General features: G+C 37.3%; 2 protein-coding genes and 1 pseudogene across 3 annotated transcripts; 2 read left to right on the top strand and 1 right to left on the bottom strand.

The window, feature by feature from the left end:
• Positions 1-955: 955 nt before the first annotated feature.
• Positions 956-3,136, top strand: LOC147293893 (1-aminocyclopropane-1-carboxylate oxidase homolog 1-like; annotated as a pseudogene). The gene is made up of 3 exons (XR_015120177.1): positions 956-1,647; positions 2,215-2,540; positions 2,758-3,136. The product of XR_015120177.1 is annotated as a 1-aminocyclopropane-1-carboxylate oxidase homolog 1-like (transcript).
• Positions 3,137-5,759: 2,623 nt separating this feature from the next.
• On the bottom strand, positions 5,760-8,142 carry LOC147293892 (uncharacterized). The gene is made up of 5 exons (XM_086231142.1): positions 7,879-8,142; positions 7,584-7,815; positions 7,153-7,283; positions 6,951-7,026; positions 5,760-6,862 (listed from the first exon to the last, which is right to left on the bottom strand). The coding sequence occupies exons 1-5, from the start codon at positions 8,140-8,142 to the stop codon at positions 5,760-5,762; spliced, it is 1,806 nt and encodes a 601-aa protein (XP_086087268.1).
• Positions 8,143-14,948: 6,806 nt separating this feature from the next.
• On the top strand, positions 14,949-17,047 carry LOC147293891 (1-aminocyclopropane-1-carboxylate oxidase homolog 1-like). Its single transcript, XM_086234074.1, has 3 exons — positions 14,949-15,537; positions 16,023-16,344; positions 16,556-17,047. The coding sequence occupies exons 1-3, from the start codon at positions 15,005-15,007 to the stop codon at positions 16,805-16,807; spliced, it is 1,107 nt and encodes a 368-aa protein (XP_086090200.1). The 5' UTR covers positions 14,949-15,004; the 3' UTR covers positions 16,808-17,047.
• The last annotated feature ends 453 nt before the right edge of the window (positions 17,048-17,500 follow it).

Here is a 17,500-nt window from a genome sequence, read left to right as displayed (position 1 = left end):
TCTGATAACTTGTTGGAATTGCTAACTGATACCAAGTTGAAATTTATGACCTGTAATTCAGTATCTAATCACTAGTTTATGATCCATTGTTATCTACAGCTCATACTGTGTCTCTATGTCTATCTGATACAATATCATCCAAGTGATATTTATATCAAGTTGTATAAAATACTTGACAACATAAATATCTTGAGGAGGTTTATCTCAGCCAATTACATGAGCTTGCGTATCAGACCTTCCTACTTAGATTTCTTAACAACTACGGAAGCATAAAGTGTTTTAATACAAAATATCTAAGGTAATAATCTCAGCCATCTATTTGTGTGCTTGATGATCTTACCATTCAAAGATATAAGACTCATCATAAAGCAAAACAATAAAAGATATTTTCTGTCAAAGTTGACTTGACGATCGATTGTCAGTGTCTTGAGGATTGATTGTCCTCTTAACTTCCAGTTTTCTGGAGAAGCTGGCTTGAGCCACATTTTTCAGAACTTTTGCCTTTGTGTTTAGACATTAACTTGAACAGGAACAATGCGCATATGGTGTCTATTCGTACAAGTGTTTTTGATAGTATTTGGCATAAATAAATAAAAGTATTTTGAAGTTATAAAAATACTATTAAGTGGGTTCTTGATAAGCACTTATGAGGTTTCTTGATAAACACTAAGAATTTTCATAAAAATTTGCATGTGCTTTTAAACAAAAACGTTTTCAATAAAAGCACTACTAAGTAAAAGTACTTCTTAAAAAGCAGTACTTTAGAGAGCAGTAGAGTTTTGTCCAAATAACAAAACAATAACATCACAGTCACATACATTAGCTACTAACGTGTCTCTCAATTAGCCATGCAAACTTTAAAGAGTAATGCTATTCAGTATTCGGAACTTACAAATTGAAGGGGTTGTTCATTTTTTAATATAAAAGTGGCCATATGTTTACCAAATGCAACGAATTAAATATTGATTAGGATTATTAAAAAGGTCAAAGATTCTCCTAGGCGGCCACCAAGATATATGATCTTTCCAAAAATACATACTTACTCTGTTTCTGTGAATCATCGCTAGCCTAAGATATCTACTGAAACTGTAAGGTTACCTTGCCACAAACCAATATGGTAGCTACCAACACAAATGGGGTTCCAATTCCCAACAGACAAAGTGAGCTAAAAGCTTTTGATGACACAAAGGAAGGTGTTAAAGGTCTTGTAGATGCTGGGATAACAGAGGTTCCTCAAATCTTCTATCAACCACCATATGACTCCATCAACAACACCTCTGCTACTTCAGAAGATCAAACCCAGTTTAGCATTCCGGTCATAGACCTCGGAGGCCTTGACAGTCCAACTAAGCGCAAGGAGATTGTTGCAAAAGTCGGAGAGGCATCAGAGACTTGGGGATTCTTTCAGATTGCCAATCATGGAATACCTGTTGGTGTTTTGGAGGAGATAAAGGATGGGGTGCGTCGGTTTTATGAGCAGGACACTCAAGTGAAGAAAGAGTTTTATACTCGTGATCACTTCAGACCTCTCATCTACAATTGCAACTTTGATCTGTATACTGCATCAGCAACTAATTGGAGGGATACTTTTTTGTGTTACCTGGCTCCTAATCCTCCTAAGCCAGAAGATTTGCCAGAAGTATGCAGGTATGTGACAAGGAATTCTCTGCTGATGATTTATGGCATTAGTTTGATTTAGAATGCATATCCCTCTTGATGAACATAGATGGTATGATCCCTAGCTAAGCCCTGAGAATATTGGGACCTGTGCAAAAATACATAAATGGGCCTTTCATTTCTTATAAAAAATGTATAGATCGACATTATATTTTTTCAAAATTAAAGATTGTGTTATATGAATGAAGGGAAGTTAAGAAATGAGCGCTTTTATTATGCAAAATATTCTCAAAATAAAAAAGTTTGGCTTGTATTTTTATTATTATTATTTGAAAAAAATGGCATGATGTTAGAAAGAAAAGCAGTTGCCTTTATATTGGACAACTTGATATTTCATGAAGAGAACAAGTTAATTAATACATCAACATAGGTGTAACATTCTAAAGCATAAGACTAAAGCTACATGTAACCCGAAATCTAAAGAGATGAACTAATTAACAGGAAGAAGATAAATGAAGTGTATATTGCTTTCCTCCCTAGAATAAGTATCATAGTTAAAATGAAGTGTATATTGCTTTTCTCTGTTTCATCTTGTAGAGACATCCTTGTGGAGTACTCAAATCAAGTGATGAAATTGGGGAAGTTATTGTTCGAGTTGTTGTCTGAGGCTCTTGGGCTAAGGCCAAGTCACTTGAATGACATAGATTGTAGCAAGGGGCTTATATATGGTTGCAGGCCATTACTATCCTGCCTGCCCACAGCCAGAACTAACACTAGGCACAAGCAAGCATGCTGATAAGGACTTCCTCACGGTCCTTCTGCAAGATCATATTGGTGGTCTCCAAGTTCTTCATCACAACAAGTGGATTGATGTCCCACCTTTGCCTGGGGCTCTAGTGGTTAACATTGGAGATCTTCTACAGGCAAGTAAATATATATATATATATATTATGTACCATTACTATGTTACTACAGAGTAACGAAATATGGTACCATTATTATGTTGCTATGTACGTATTGTTACCATTATGTTACTATGTAACAAGTTCTTCAAATTTAATGTCACTTTCAAATTCTTAATTCGATTTGGTTTTGTATTTTGAGTTTTCTATATTAAATAACATGCTTTTGGGGTTGCAGTTGATATCAAATGACAGATTCAAGAGCGTAGAACACAGGGTGCTGGCAAACCAAGTAGGTCCAAGAGTATCTGTTGCGAGCTTTTTTGCCACAGGAATGCTGCCATTGACACAACTCTACGGATCCATTAAGGTGTTGTTATCTGAAGACAATCCTCCAAAGTATAGGGAGACCACTGTGAGGGACTATACTGCCCACTTCAATACAATAGGCCTTGGTGGAACCTCTGCCTTAAATCATTTTAAGCTCTGAACATGGAATAGTGGAACAATGCGCATACGGTGTCTATTATCTACTAAATAACTTGGCATGAAAATTTCTGTATATTGTATTGGTTGTTGATAAACATTACTCTTTAGGCATACATTGTAATGCCTTCATGGCTCACTGAAGCAGTGCTTACTGACTCTTAATCAATAAAATCTACAGCTTCTTATCAAAAAAAAAAAAAAAAGGCATACATTGTATTGGTTGTTTTGATTGTAATAATTATGATTGAACTACGTATTGCTCAAGTGCTTTGGCAAAAATTTCCTGTTCTTAAAAAATTTGAAAAATAAAATTTTAAAGAAGATGATGAGGAGCTTGTTGAGATGAGAAGGTAAATCTATTTTGAGAAACATATTGTTTATAATCTGTTGTGGAATGGTATGACTTTTCAAGTTACAAAGAGTTCAAGTGTTTTTTTAAAAGCTTCATAATCTCTCCTTGCTGTGGTTAGAGAAAAATCTTTTTGTTGCAAATTTAATCTTTATATTTCCTCAATGAGTGTTTTTGGCAAAGATTTCTTGTCCTTAAAAATATGCAAATGAAATTTTAAAGAAGATGATGCAGAGCATGTTGGGAGGAGAAGGTAATCTATTTGAGAGAACCGAAAAGGGAGAAAAAAAAAAAAAAAAAACAAGAGAAGAACAAGAGAGAGATATTTGGGGCTGAATGGTGCTCTGCACCTTTTCCATTTGATGGTATATTCTGTTTTTCACACTCTAAAGTAAAATCTCTTTGGCACTGCTTCTTAGAAAGTGTTTATGCATAGTTTGTTGAAAGCACTTCTGCTTAGAAATACATACAAATTTTTGACAAGTGTTTCATGCAAATCACTTAGAAGTGTTTCTTGACAAAAAACCACTTAAAAAAACTTTTATATATTTCTACCAAACGCTACAAAAAAACGTTTTTATTACTTTGAAATCACTAAATTTAGCAGTAATAAAAACTAGGATTACTTTCTTACTTTAAGTTTAAGTAGCAATAGAGTTTTGTCAAGCTTAATGGTAGGTGTGATGGACAAAAATCCCACATCAAATAAAAATCTCATCTGTGATATATATAGATAGGTAGGCAGCATCACCTAACAGACTAGTATATATATTTTGAGTTGAGCATCAAAACTTAGCCCTTGTCAAATGGTATTAGAGTATGACGTATATGGCTGCGACTAGGGTGTTGCATGTTTGGGTGGGGATAAGTAGAAAGTCAAAAACAAGAATTTCACACAGAATAAGAATGGGTTTGCTTTGGGGTTTATATATGGGTGGATAGACAACATCTCTTAGAATTGGACCAATTGGTTTATATTTGGGATCGCTCAGGGGCAAAATGTCAAACATGATATAGTTTATGATGGTGTCTGTAATTAGCTCTGTGGTAATTAGGGGGACTCGATACTTTGACAAACTTAAGTGTGATGGACAAAAATCCCACATTGGACTAAAAAACCTCATAGGGATTTTTATGGATCAATAAGTAGCATACTATCCACTAGATCAAATGATTATTGGTGATGATTCTATACATTGCCTGCACACAAACAAATATAAAAATTCACAAATTTATACTTTCATATATGAAAAATTGAATCAGTCAAAATAGTAAGAGGTAAAGACGAAAAGAACTCGACCAAATTGGGCTGAGTTACTACTTACCAGCCAATTTGGAGGCATGTGCTTTGAAATTATCAGCCGATGGTCTCAATCAAAATCTAGTTCGACCTTTGTGCCCAGTTTCTCATCCTAAGCCCAAATTAAAACTTGGGCTGGGTTTAGTTTGGCTTGTTAATTGTTGAGTTGGTGTAACCGTGTAGCACCTTAAATTTTAATGATTTTGGTTTAAGAGTGCTACTAAATCAATTAACTAGTTTAGTTCTAATTCCTATATTTTGAAACTCAAAGTGTGGTTTTAATCCACAAGTTTAATGAAAAGTTATTTTACTCTATACATTGTCTATTTGTTGTGCATTTATTTTACTCTATAATTGTCTATTTGTTATGCACTTATTTTACTCTCAAGTGTTAGGTTTTTGTGCACGAATTTCTTTATGTTTGGAATTTGAATCTGAAATTGTTACAGTAGTTCATAGGCATGATTTCAAAACTTTTCCAATTGATTTCACTCGATTTGGAGCAGTATATACAAAGATAGCATTTTTGACCATATGAATAGTGTTTAGCCAAAATCAGTTTTTTGGTGTGAGATTCTACTCTTCAAAAACCCTATTTGCACAATTTCATTTGCTCTGAAATTTTTTATACATGTGTGTTAACATGTTTAATAACCTTCTGTGAAAAATCTTGTTCAAATGTTTTTTGTACAATTTTATAAAAATGGCAGAGCAAACACTGCTTTTTACCTTTTTTAGAAACTAAATTGGTACCAAGGAATAAAATTTCGGGTTTCGAGGAAATTTCGATGGAAATTTCGATGGAAATTTCGAAGATTTTTAAATTTCGACAAAAATTCGATGGAAACGACGGAAATTACTATCAAAATACGGAAATTTTGAATGAAACTTTACCATATATTTATTTAACATATTATCTACTACATTGATAAAAAACATTGAAAAAACCAAATTATATGGTAGGTTTAATGTGATATGTGATGAATATAATGCACGCTGGAGACAAATACTGTTAAAAAAATGCTTCAATAATTAATAATTACTTCAATAACACCTCAATTTTAATTTTACTATAATATTTTCACATGAATTACAAAAGTAATCAATACCACATAGAGTTTCTAGGAGGTTCAAAATTTCCGCTGTCTTCAGTATCATCATGTCCAGAGTAGGTGTAATGCGAAAAATAATCATCCCAAGATACTTCTCCAGCATAATTTTGCATGTAATTGCCAACATGCCAACCATATGGATCAGGAACCTGTTGTGGTTGACTTTGCCCATAAGCATACTTATTTGAAGAGTTTGTCTCTTGTTGTGCCAATGAGTTACTATCAGACTCAACCAAGTAAGGTAGATGTGGTGGGTAGAATATTGGAGGGTTTTGCCCATAATTGTAATTGTCACTTTCTACCCCCATAGAGCCAAAAGTGGTGGATAATGAATCTTCTTCTTCTTGTGCCAAACTCTCATGACCTCTTTGTCTGCGACTATAGTCTTTTCCTGTGGCACCAATTCCTGGTCCGGCACGCCAACTCCAATGATCCTCATCTTGTGTTGCATGTGTGTAGTTTGCTTCGACAGAAAATGGGCTCATATACTCTTGAGAATGTCCAGTGACATCTTTATTTCCACCACCACCACCACCACTACCTCTACCTCCACTATTGGTAGGAGTGTCCGATCTTGTGCTAGAGTTGCCTGATCGAGAAGGATTAGTGGGAACTGGCTCAGTACAATGTGTCGACCTTGGTTGCATAAGTTCATTGAAACTTGCAGTGGGGCTCACCTCCTCATTTAGAACTCTGTCCACATTGATACCTTCCTGACGTGCTTGAGCTGCAATATCAGGGTCTGGATTGCCTGCATCATCATCTAAATGGAGGGGCCTAATCCACTGATAAAGTTGGTTTTCCTCCACATCATCATCCCCTATAGCAGCATCGTATATATCCAGCGGATCATATTCATCGACGCGATCCTCCTCTGCTTTCTTGTCTCGAAGTGCAAGTCTCATATTATAATAGCAATACACCATCTTTTCTAACCTACTATATGAGAGCTTGTTTCGTTGTTTGGTGTGTATGAGTGCGAAAGTGCTCCAGTTTCTTTCACAAGTTGATGATGACGCCGTTTGTGATAAAACTTTGATGGCTAACTTCCTCACAGTAGGCGCATCACTCCCATACATGATCCACCATTCACCTGAAATGAAAAATTTGTTTGTGTAACTGTAACTATAAAAATAAATAATTAAGTTAATCTAACTAATACAAGTACGATGTCTACTCACTAGGAGACATTCGTGATCTAGCGGCCTTTGCAGATCGCTCTCCGAACATTTTCCGGGCATCTTTAAAATATGTTAACTAGATACAAATACAATACAAATTATACAATATCAATCAAATAAATAATTTAAGACAATCAAATTCTATAAAGTATTAATATTTTTCGTAAGGATTCTTATGGGCCTTATGGCAAATTATTTTTACCTCATTTTCAAATTGGCCAACTTCTGGTGAATAGGGATCCAATTTGGAGAATACGTTGTGCACAGCCTGAATAAGTTCACCATCATCTCCAACGCTAGGTCTATATTGATAGCGAGGATTCAAATAATAGGCTGCAATCATGCATCAAGTAAATATAGAAATACATAATTAGTAATTTAGTTCATTAATTGAAAGCTAAATCAATTAAAAAAAATGCGGAACCATAAATTATTAGGTTACCTGCTGCGTGCAAATCGTGTTGTAACGTTTTAAACCATCGATCGTTGATGATTTTTATTACCTACCGTGCACCCTGTTTTTTTTTTCTAGCTCTTCCTTCACAACACGCATCAACTCATAAATTGATCCTATTGTAGGATACACTTCTGTGTCGACAATACGTAAAACTACGTAGAGAGGTTCAAACAAACCGCACACCTTATGCACATGTTGCCAAAAAGAGTGATCAAGAACTATATTTTCAACCGTGATGCCTGCATCTGAACGCCGGAAATTGCTACGACCCCAATCATCACTGGTGAACAATTGATTCAGCCCCATCATCTTACCATACAAACTATCTAATGCAATATAGTTTGTAGCAAATCGGGTGGCATCAGGACGAACAATATCTCCCTTCGTGATCTCTCGCATCTTTGCCAACTACCAGTTATGGTTGTAAATATAATTTGTGATCATTCTGGCTTTTTTAATCACATTAGCAACCTGCTTTTTCTTCCCCATCTCTTCAAACATTAGATCAATGCAATGTGCTGCACACGACGTCCAGTACACATTGTATTTGTTCATTAACTTCTTACCTGCTTTGACAAATGCGGAACCATTGTCGGTCACAACTTGAACAACATTCTCCTCTCCAACCTCCGTGATTACATCCTTCAGTAGCCCATAAATATATTTATGATCCTTTATGCAATCTGAAGAATCAACAGACTTAAGGAATACCGACTTCCCTCTTGAGTAGGTCATGGAGTTTATGATAGACAGTTTGGTTGGACCTGTCCAACCATCGCACATGATTGTGCAACCATAAGTTGCCCAATCGGCCTTCAATTTGTTTACATGCTCTTGCATTTCTTGAAACTCCTGGTCCAAAAATCGGGTGCTTATCTGATAGGGTGTTGGAGGTTCCACTCCTACTCCTGCATGTTGACATCCTATCACCAAATTTTTGAAATGATGAGATGCTGCTTTTGAAGGAGGAACATTTTCATATATGAAGAACTTGCTGATCAAGCGTTGCATCCCATCTTTGATTGACCCTCCGGAAAAGAGATTTTTAACACTCTTTTGGCGTGCTTGAGCTGCCTTGTACAAGCTTAGTGCTACTGGAGGTGTTGGTTATGATTCCCTCATGCTTGATCCTCTTCGCATCTGTGCACCACTACTAGACCTAGAACCTTGTCCCCTGTTTGGGACTTTATGTAAGTGTTCCCTCTCCCATTCTGCTAGTCTAGAGGCTCGAAGTGCAGCTCGAAATTCTCTTCGCTCTTGAGGCCCCATATCATCATTATGATCCTCATCATCATCACTCAGCTCAATCTGACCTTGTCCTCGAAGCTCTTTTCTGAGCTCTTCCATCCTTTGTATTTTTTTGCTTTTTTGGTGTTGTTTGTGTTGCATCCCTGCAATGATGAATTGTTTCACTTCTGGTGGGACACTATTGCATCGCTGCACATTGTGTCCAGGATCCATACCACTAAGGTGGTATTTCAAGCGTGTCACTCCAGCACCCTTCATTACAAGGCCACTATATTTGCATATTGAACCTTGTCTGCCACTCGGTAGTGGATCGGCATGATCCCAAGCTGGATCACGTGATCTCCCTCCACTGGCCATTGAATTCTAAATTCCTAATAACAAAAAGACATACACAGTAACACAAGAACAATAACAATTAACAAGAGAGTTAAATTCTATATTAATATCATATCAGTATATCACTAAGAAATTAATATCATATTAGTTATTAACTTATTACTAATTAGTAATTTCATATCATATTGATATTACCAATTGGCAATTCCATATTACTAATTTGTAATTTCATATCATATCACCAATTTCATTTCCATATTACCAATTTCATATTAATTATTAATATATTACCAACTCCATATTAATTTCACTAATTCTAAATTACCAATTTGGCAATTCCATACATGATACATATTAGATTCATACTATTAACAAATCATACAAATTTCATATTAATTATTAACAAATCATACCAATTCCAATTCCATATCATATCACCACTTTTAACTTCCATATCAATATTTATATATCATACAAATTACACAAATCATACAAATCAAAATCAACCTAAAATTATACAATCAATTCCAAAATTATACGATTAAAGATTCAAAATTAACCCAAAATCATACAAAACAAAATCAACCCAAAATCATACAATTAATTCTAAATCTATATAAATCAACCCAATATCAATATAATTTATCTTATATAAATCAACCCAAAATCATACAATTAATTCTGATCCTTAAATATTAATAGGTAATGATAAATTGATAATATATTGTAAATTTGTAAGTTTGTAAATTGTAAATTTGTAAGTGACTAATTTTAAATCCATTACTTACAGTTACAAATCAACCCAAAGTCCAAAACTCCAAACTAATTTCGGGCCTTCGGGGTTAAGACTTAAGAGAGAGAGAGAGAGGTCGGAGACTCGGCGCGTGGCTTCGAGGTGGCCAGGCCGGAGGTGGCCGGAGACAGAGCAGTCCGAGAACACAAACAGAGAAGATAGAGAGAGAAGAGAGAGATCGATGACTTCGTTCAACCTTCAGTCCAGTTCGAGAAGACGGAGGAGAGAGGCGAGCTGGCGGCGCTGCAGATCGAGAAGGGTGTGCGACTGGCCGACTGTGCAGGTGAGAATATGAGGTTTAGGGGTTACGGGTTAGCTGGGGTCCTGGGAAATTTCGTGGAAATTTCGCTAAATTTCCATGAAATTTAAGCGAAATTTCTCTCAAATTCAGAAAATTTTGCTTTTAAGGGTATTCGAAATTTCGCCTAAAATTTCGGCGAAATTTCGAATATTTCGGCGAAATATTCCGAAATATTGTCGAATACGTGTTAAAATTTCGAAACCCCTTAAAATCGAAATTTTCGGCAAAATTTCGTCGAAAATTTTGAAATTTAAACCCTTGATTGGTACAAAACTAAAAAGTCTTGTTTTAAAAGCTTTTTGGCTTATAATGATATAATCTATGGCTAGAAAAGTTTCATTTCACCCCTAAGGATGTTATAAAGGCAGAAAGGGACCTACTTTCAAATAATCATGATTTAGGTTGTTAAACCTCATGTTTTGAACTAAAAAGCTTTATGCAGACTACCTCTTTGAGGAACAGAGTCAGAATTTAGAACTCGGGGGGGCTAAACTAAAAAAAACCTCAACGGTATTAGGAAATTTCATTAATAAATAAAAAAGATACTCCTAGTTAGGGGGACATAGTGAGCCAATTTTAACCCAAAATTTCTTTAAATATTACTTGAACAGTTAACCCAAAATTAATAGGGTGCCGCTATTCAGACCCAGTTTTTTTATTAGTAGTCCCAACAATTTAATGACATATTAATTTTTCAATTTTATTCTAATATAAATTAGTAGTTGAGGACAAACATTTAATTTAAAAATTTTAAAAATAATTAACTTAAATTATACCCAACAATATCTTCACTCATCTCTCCAACATCTCTACACACCACTTATTTGCAACAAAACCCTAAACTTCATTAGGCTTACATTCTCTATATCAAGGCAAACAATCTTATCTTGACAATTCCATCTGTGCCATCCACACCAATCAGCTTGCCAGTGGCAATGTGACCCCATGATCTTGATCTTATCATTTTTTTCCTCGGTAAAACCACCTCTACTTCAATAGGAAATACCGTTACAGTTTCACCATTGCCACCCGACCCAAGAGCTGAACCACAAATCGTCTTTTTAGTATCTAAAGTAAAGGTGATGTGCTTAAAAACAGTAATGTTAGTCGTATCTACTTTGGAGATAGACAGACATCGTAACAAGATCATTCTAAAGAGCATCGTCAACTAGAATTTCAATTATCTTTGTATTTCGTGATCATAGAAATGTGAAAAATAGGAACGCGATTTAAGGACGTACCGGGAGCACTTGTCTGACAATTCCAGTAGCTTCCTCCCCGTAATTGCATACATTGACCAAAATGTCCGGCATGGTCCTTCCTTCGCTGTTCCCACCTAGAAGATGTTAGATTAAAGGTTTATTTACTATTTCACCCCTATAAGTAACTTCTAATCTAACTTTACTCCTTAAAATTTATTTTGTATCACATTATTCCTTGAAACTAATTCTCGTCTATCACTTTTCTTACTTTCTATTTTTACAAACTTTAGAAATTAATTAAAAATAGCTGCAGACTCAGAAAAATATACGAAAAATTCCTACGGACTCGTCTTGATTAGAACTAATTTACTATGGGGTCAAATTACCAATTTCCCATCCGAGTGTTTACAGAAAATTAAAACACTCTAGATTCTTTGGAAATTCATAGGATAATCTCTCGAACTTCAAAAAATACGAGGTTTGCATCGTTGGTCTTCTAAACAATAACACTACCTTTCTTGTGAACACTTGCTACCCAAAAGACCTCTCGGTCTTAGAGGAAAATAAATTTCTCTCTATAAAATAAATTTTAGAATTTCCGTAAAGTCTCAAAAGAATTCTCTAAAATAGGTTTTTGGTAATTTTCAAAATATTTTTGAGAATTCATCCGAGACTTTACCGAAATTTTAGAATTTTTATAGAGAGAAATTTGTTTTAATTTTCTCGAAATAAATTTGGACTTCCCAAAATTTCTGGAAACTTTCGAAGGGCAAATTAGTAATTTGACCCCATATTAAATTAGAACTAGTCAAGACGAGTTTGTAGAAATTTTTCGTGTATTTTTCAGAGTCCGAAGTTATTTTTAATTAATTTCCAATGTTTATAAAAATAGGAAGTGGTTAGGCAAAGTGATACATGAGAATTAGTTTCAGAGGGTAATGTGATACAAATAAATCTTAGGGGGTAAAGTGAGACTTGAAGTTTCCTTTAGAGGGCAAACTAGTAAATAAACCTAGATTAAAATACACAAAATCATGAGTGCTGCTATTTGCACACCCTGTTTTTTCTTTTTGCACACCCTTTTGTAAAAAAAAAATCAAAACTAAAAAAAAAAGACACACTTACCCCTCACCCAACACACCCTAACTCAATTTTTTCTCATTTGCACACCCCAATCAACAAAAAAAAAAAAACACACACACCCCCTTCATCTCCCTCACCCGACCACACCCACCGGCCACCCACGCAGCACCCACCTCCTCCCTCCCCTCCACCAAGCCCAGCCCCGTCGCACCCTCCCTCCAGCCCCGACCCAGCCCACCTCCTTCCCATCCATGCACCCAGCCCGACCTCCTCCCTCCCCTCCACCAAGCCCCAGCCCGACCACCTCATTCCCCTCCACCCAGCCCCAGCCCGACCACCTCATTCCCCTCCACCCAGCCCGACTTCCTCCCTCCCCTCCACCAAGCCCCAGCCCCGTCGCACCCTCCCTCCAGCCCCGACCCAGCCCACCACCTTCCCCTCCACCTTCCCTTTTCTCTCTCTGCTTTCTCCTTTGTTCAGCACTGGTTTGCCGAAAATTTGAGTTTCCTTCGGCAGCCACCCACCGAACACCCACAAACCATTCGACAGCCACCCGCCGAACACCTACAAACCATTCGGTAGCCACCCGCCGAACACCCACAAACCATTCGGCATACATCCGCCGAACCTAGAGGGAGGTGGGCCGGGTCGGGTGGGTCGAGGCTAGAGGGAGGGTGCGACGGGGTTGGGTGGGAGGGGATGTGATGGGGCCGGGGCTGGGTGGAGGGGAGGGAGGAACTCGGGCTGGGTGGAGGGGAAGGAGGTGGTCGGGCTGGGGCTTGGTGGAGGGGAGGGAGGAGGTCGGGCTGGGTGCATGGATGGGAAGGAGGTGGGCTGGGTCAGGGCTGGAGGGAGGGTGCGACGGGGCTGGGCTTGGTGGAGGGGAGGGAGGAGGTGGGTGCTGCGTGGGTGGCCGGTGGGTGTGGTCGGGTGAGGGAGATGAAGGGGGTGTGTGTGTGTTTTTTTTTTTGTCTGTTGATGGGGTGTGCAGAAGAGAAAAAATTGATGTTGGGTGAGGGGTAAGTTTGTCTTTTTCTTTGAGTTTTGATTTTTTTTTTTTTATAAAAGGGTGTGCAAAAAGAAAAAACAGGGTGTGCAAATAGCAGCACTCAAAATCATATAGGGGTTTAGAGCTCTAGCAAATCCAAATGAGTAGGGGATACGTATGTTGAATTTAAATTTGTTGTAAGCATGTAACAATATATTCCTTCCATTTCCCATCAAAATAAGAAACGCAATGTTATTTTTTCATAAGTATACCACTTTATGAACAAAAAAGAAGTGTACGTCCTAGTACACAAAGGGTATACAACGAGGAGCACATAAAAAAGAGGAAACGATAGGCACTTTATGGCTGTTGGGGATTAAGGACCGCGACTGCAGGCGGCGGGTGAAGGGGTGGCAGCTTCAAGGGCTGATCCAGTGGTGATGTGGTTGGGGTTGGGAGTTGGGAGATGGTGTGATGATGTTGGGGTTTGGCGTGTATGTTAATTGGTATAGTAAGTAGAATTAATAGGTGTTATGTTAGGTTTAGTTGTTGGGTTTTAATGAAGGTAGTTTAGGAAAACATGTTGAGTATACTAATAAGTTTTAATATTTTTTTAAAATGAATGTGAGTATAAAGAGTGTGTTGGAGCTATGATAAAAAAATTGAGTCCGAATAGCGGCACCCAAATTAATATATTACTTTTTGTTGAGACCATTAATATTATAATTTGTAAACAACAATATATCATCATTATTAAAATATTTTTGTCCTTTTCCCACTTTCAAAAAATTAAGTTTTAAAACTTATTACTTCCTAGGGAATATTATTCGGACCTTTTTGTCATGGCCTGGACTATTCAAAGAGTAATGCTATTCAAAACTTACAAATTCAAGGGATTGTTCATTTTTTATATAAAAGTGGACATGTTTAACAAATAATGCAACGAATTAAATATTGAAATGATGACTAACTGTGATTAGATTATCTTATAAAAAAGTATTCTAAAAAACATGAGGTATTACTGTATCAAAATTTATTTAGGTTTTAAACAGTTTTTACTTGCCAGGGAATTTCGGACCTTTTTGTCATGGCCTGGACTATTCAAAGAGTAATGCAATTCAAAAGTTACAAATTGGGTTGTTCATTTTTTTATTAAAAGTGGCCATATGTTTACGCAACGAATTAATTATTGAAGTGATGACTAACTGTGCTTGGACTATCTTATAAATACAGTATTCTAAAATACAGGAAGCTCGCCTGCGCATGGCATCCTTTCGGGATGCCACATGCCAATTCCGACGACGGGATACTAATAGAGTGGCTCATCAGCTAGCCCAATTTGCTAAGTCTCATGTTGGAGTGTCCTTCTGGACTGATGTAATGCCTTCATGGCTCACTGAAGCAGTGCTTACTGACTTTTAATAAATAAAATCTACAGCTTCTTATAAAAAAAAATAAAAAACATGAGGTATTACTGTATTAGTGGAGGACTATTGCTAAAAGTCACCAAATTTGTTTAATATATCCTTTGGCGTCAACTTACTCTATGATCTTTGCAAAAATACATACTTCCTCTGTTTGTGTGTTAATCATATCTAGCCTAAGATCTCCACTGAAACTGTAAGGTTACCTTGCCACAAACCAATATGGTAGCTACCAACACAAATGAGGTTCCAATTCCCAACAGACAAAGTGAGCTAAAAGCTTTTGATGACACAAAGGAAGGTGTTAAAGGTCTTGTAGATGCTGGGATAACTGAGGTTCCTCAAATCTTCTATCAACCACCATATGATTCCAACAGCAACACCTCTGCTACTTCAGAAGATCAAACCCAATTTTGCATTCCAGTCATAGACCTCGGAGGCCTTGACAGTCCAACTAAGCGCAAGCAGATTGTTGCAAAAGTCGGAGAGGCATCAGAGACTTGGGGATTCTTTCAGATTGCCAATCATGGAATACCTGTTGGTGTTTTGGAGGAGTTAAAGGATGGGGTGCGTGGGTTTCATGAGCAGGACACTCAAGTGAAGAAAGAGCTTTATACCCGTGATCCCTTCAGACCTCTCATCTACAATAGCAACTTTGATCTGTATAGTGCACCAGCAGCTAATTGGAGGGATAGTTTTGGGTGTTACATGGCTCCTAATCCTCCTAAGCCAGAAGATTTGCCAGAAGTATGCAGGTATGTGACAAGGAATTCTCTGCTGATGAGTTTATGGCATTAGTTTGATTCAGAATGCATATACCTCTTGGTTGATTAGATGATATGATTATGTATTAAATTTTAGTAATTTAGGGGGACTCAATTCTTTGACCAGCTTAATGGTAGGTGTGACAGGCCAAAAATCCCACATTGGATAAGAATCTCATATGAGTTTATGGCATTAGTTTGATCTGGGCTTAATTTATATTTGGGTGAACATCTCTTAAAAGGCTAGTCTTTTGGCTTAAGTGACAAGCCCCAGCCTCTAATAGTAGGCCGTTTGAAATGGGGACTCTCCTAAAGCTTCTTACGCTCATATGGAGGTGTGCAAATACGTACTAATTAATGCCAATATGACAATGGTATTTTCTTTCCTCCCTAGAAGTGAAGTTTGATTTTCTTCCAAGAATAAGTATCATAGTAAAAATGAAGTGTATATTGCTTTTCTGTGTTTCATCTTGTAGAGACATCCTTCTGGAGTACTCAAATCAAGTGACGAAATTGGCAAAGTTATTATTCGAGTTGTTGTCTGAGGCTCTTGGGCTAAAGCCAAGTCACTTGAATGACATAGATTGTAGCAAGGGGCTTATGGTTGCAGGCCATTACTATCCTGCCTGCCCACAGCCAGAACTAACACTAGGCACAAGCAAGCATGCTGATTCTTCCTTCCTCACGGTCCTTCTGCAAGATCATATTGGTGGTCTCCAAGTTCTTCATCACAACAAGTGGATTGATGTTCCCCCTGTTCCTGGGGCTCTAGTGGTTAACATTGGAGATCTTGTACAGGCAAGTATATATATATGTACCATTACTATGTTACTATGTGGTAACAAAATATGGTACCATTATTATGTTGCTATGTACGTATTGTTGCCATTACTATGTTACTATGTAACAAGTACGTTCTTCAAGTTTAATGTCACTTTCAAATTCTTAATTCGATTTGGTTTTGTATTTGGAGTTTTCTATATTAAATAACATGCTTTTGGGGTTGCAGTTGATATCAAATGACAGATTCAAGAGCGTAGAACACAGGGTGTTGGCAAACCGAGTAGGTCCAAGAGTATCTGTTGCGAGCTTTGTAACCACAGGAATGCAGCCATCAATACAACTCTACGGACCCATCAAGGAGTTGTTATCAGAAGACAATCCTCCAAAGTATAGGGAGACCACTGTGAGGGACCATACTGCCCACTTCAATGCCAAAGGCCTTGATGGAACCTCTGCCTTGAATCATTTGAAGCTCTGAACTTGCGCATACGGTGTCTATTTTCTACTAAATAATTTGGCATGAAAATGAAAATTTCTGTACATTGTATTGGTTGTTAATTATAACATTACTCTTTAGGCATACATTGTATTGGTTGTTTTGATTGTAATGATTATGATTGAACTACGTATTGCTCAAGTGTTTTGGCAAAGATTTCCTGTTCTTAAAAATATGCAAATGAAATTTGAAAGAAGATGATGAAGAGCTTGTTGAGATGAGCAGGTAATCTATTTTGAGAAACATGTTGTTTATAATCTGTTGTGGAATGATATGACTTTTCAATAAAGCCCAAAACAGGGGAAAAACAGAGAAGGAGGGCCCAAGGCCTAACGTCGATACAAAAGAAGGAAGTAACGACCTAAAAAGGAAAGAGCGAAACAAAAAGGAAAAATAGGTAGGGGAAGCAGATTCGATCTAAAGAACAGAGAGCCTAGATCGAAGATGTTTCCACTACTGCAACAGAGCTCAGCGGAGGTCCAGGTCTACGGACCCAAGGCCTAATGTGGTCCGCTGCGTGATTGGAATTTCTGGGAATCCAGCACCAGGTGGATGAAAGGAAAGAAGCGTTGGATCGCTTGATGGCTTCAATAACAGGGTAAATTCTCCACACACACATGCCCCTCTAACCCAGGGGCATAAGAGTAACACATGTTCAATTGTTTCCGGGCCTTC

This window comes from Dryas octopetala, chromosome 2 (genome assembly GCF_963921425.1).
Source record: "Dryas octopetala chromosome 2, drDryOcto1.1, whole genome shotgun sequence".
In the NCBI taxonomy this organism is placed as follows: Eukaryota; Viridiplantae; Streptophyta; class Magnoliopsida; order Rosales; family Rosaceae; genus Dryas; species Dryas octopetala.
Note: the sequence above shows the minus strand (reverse complement) of the source record. Positions and strands in the feature narration are given on the sequence as shown.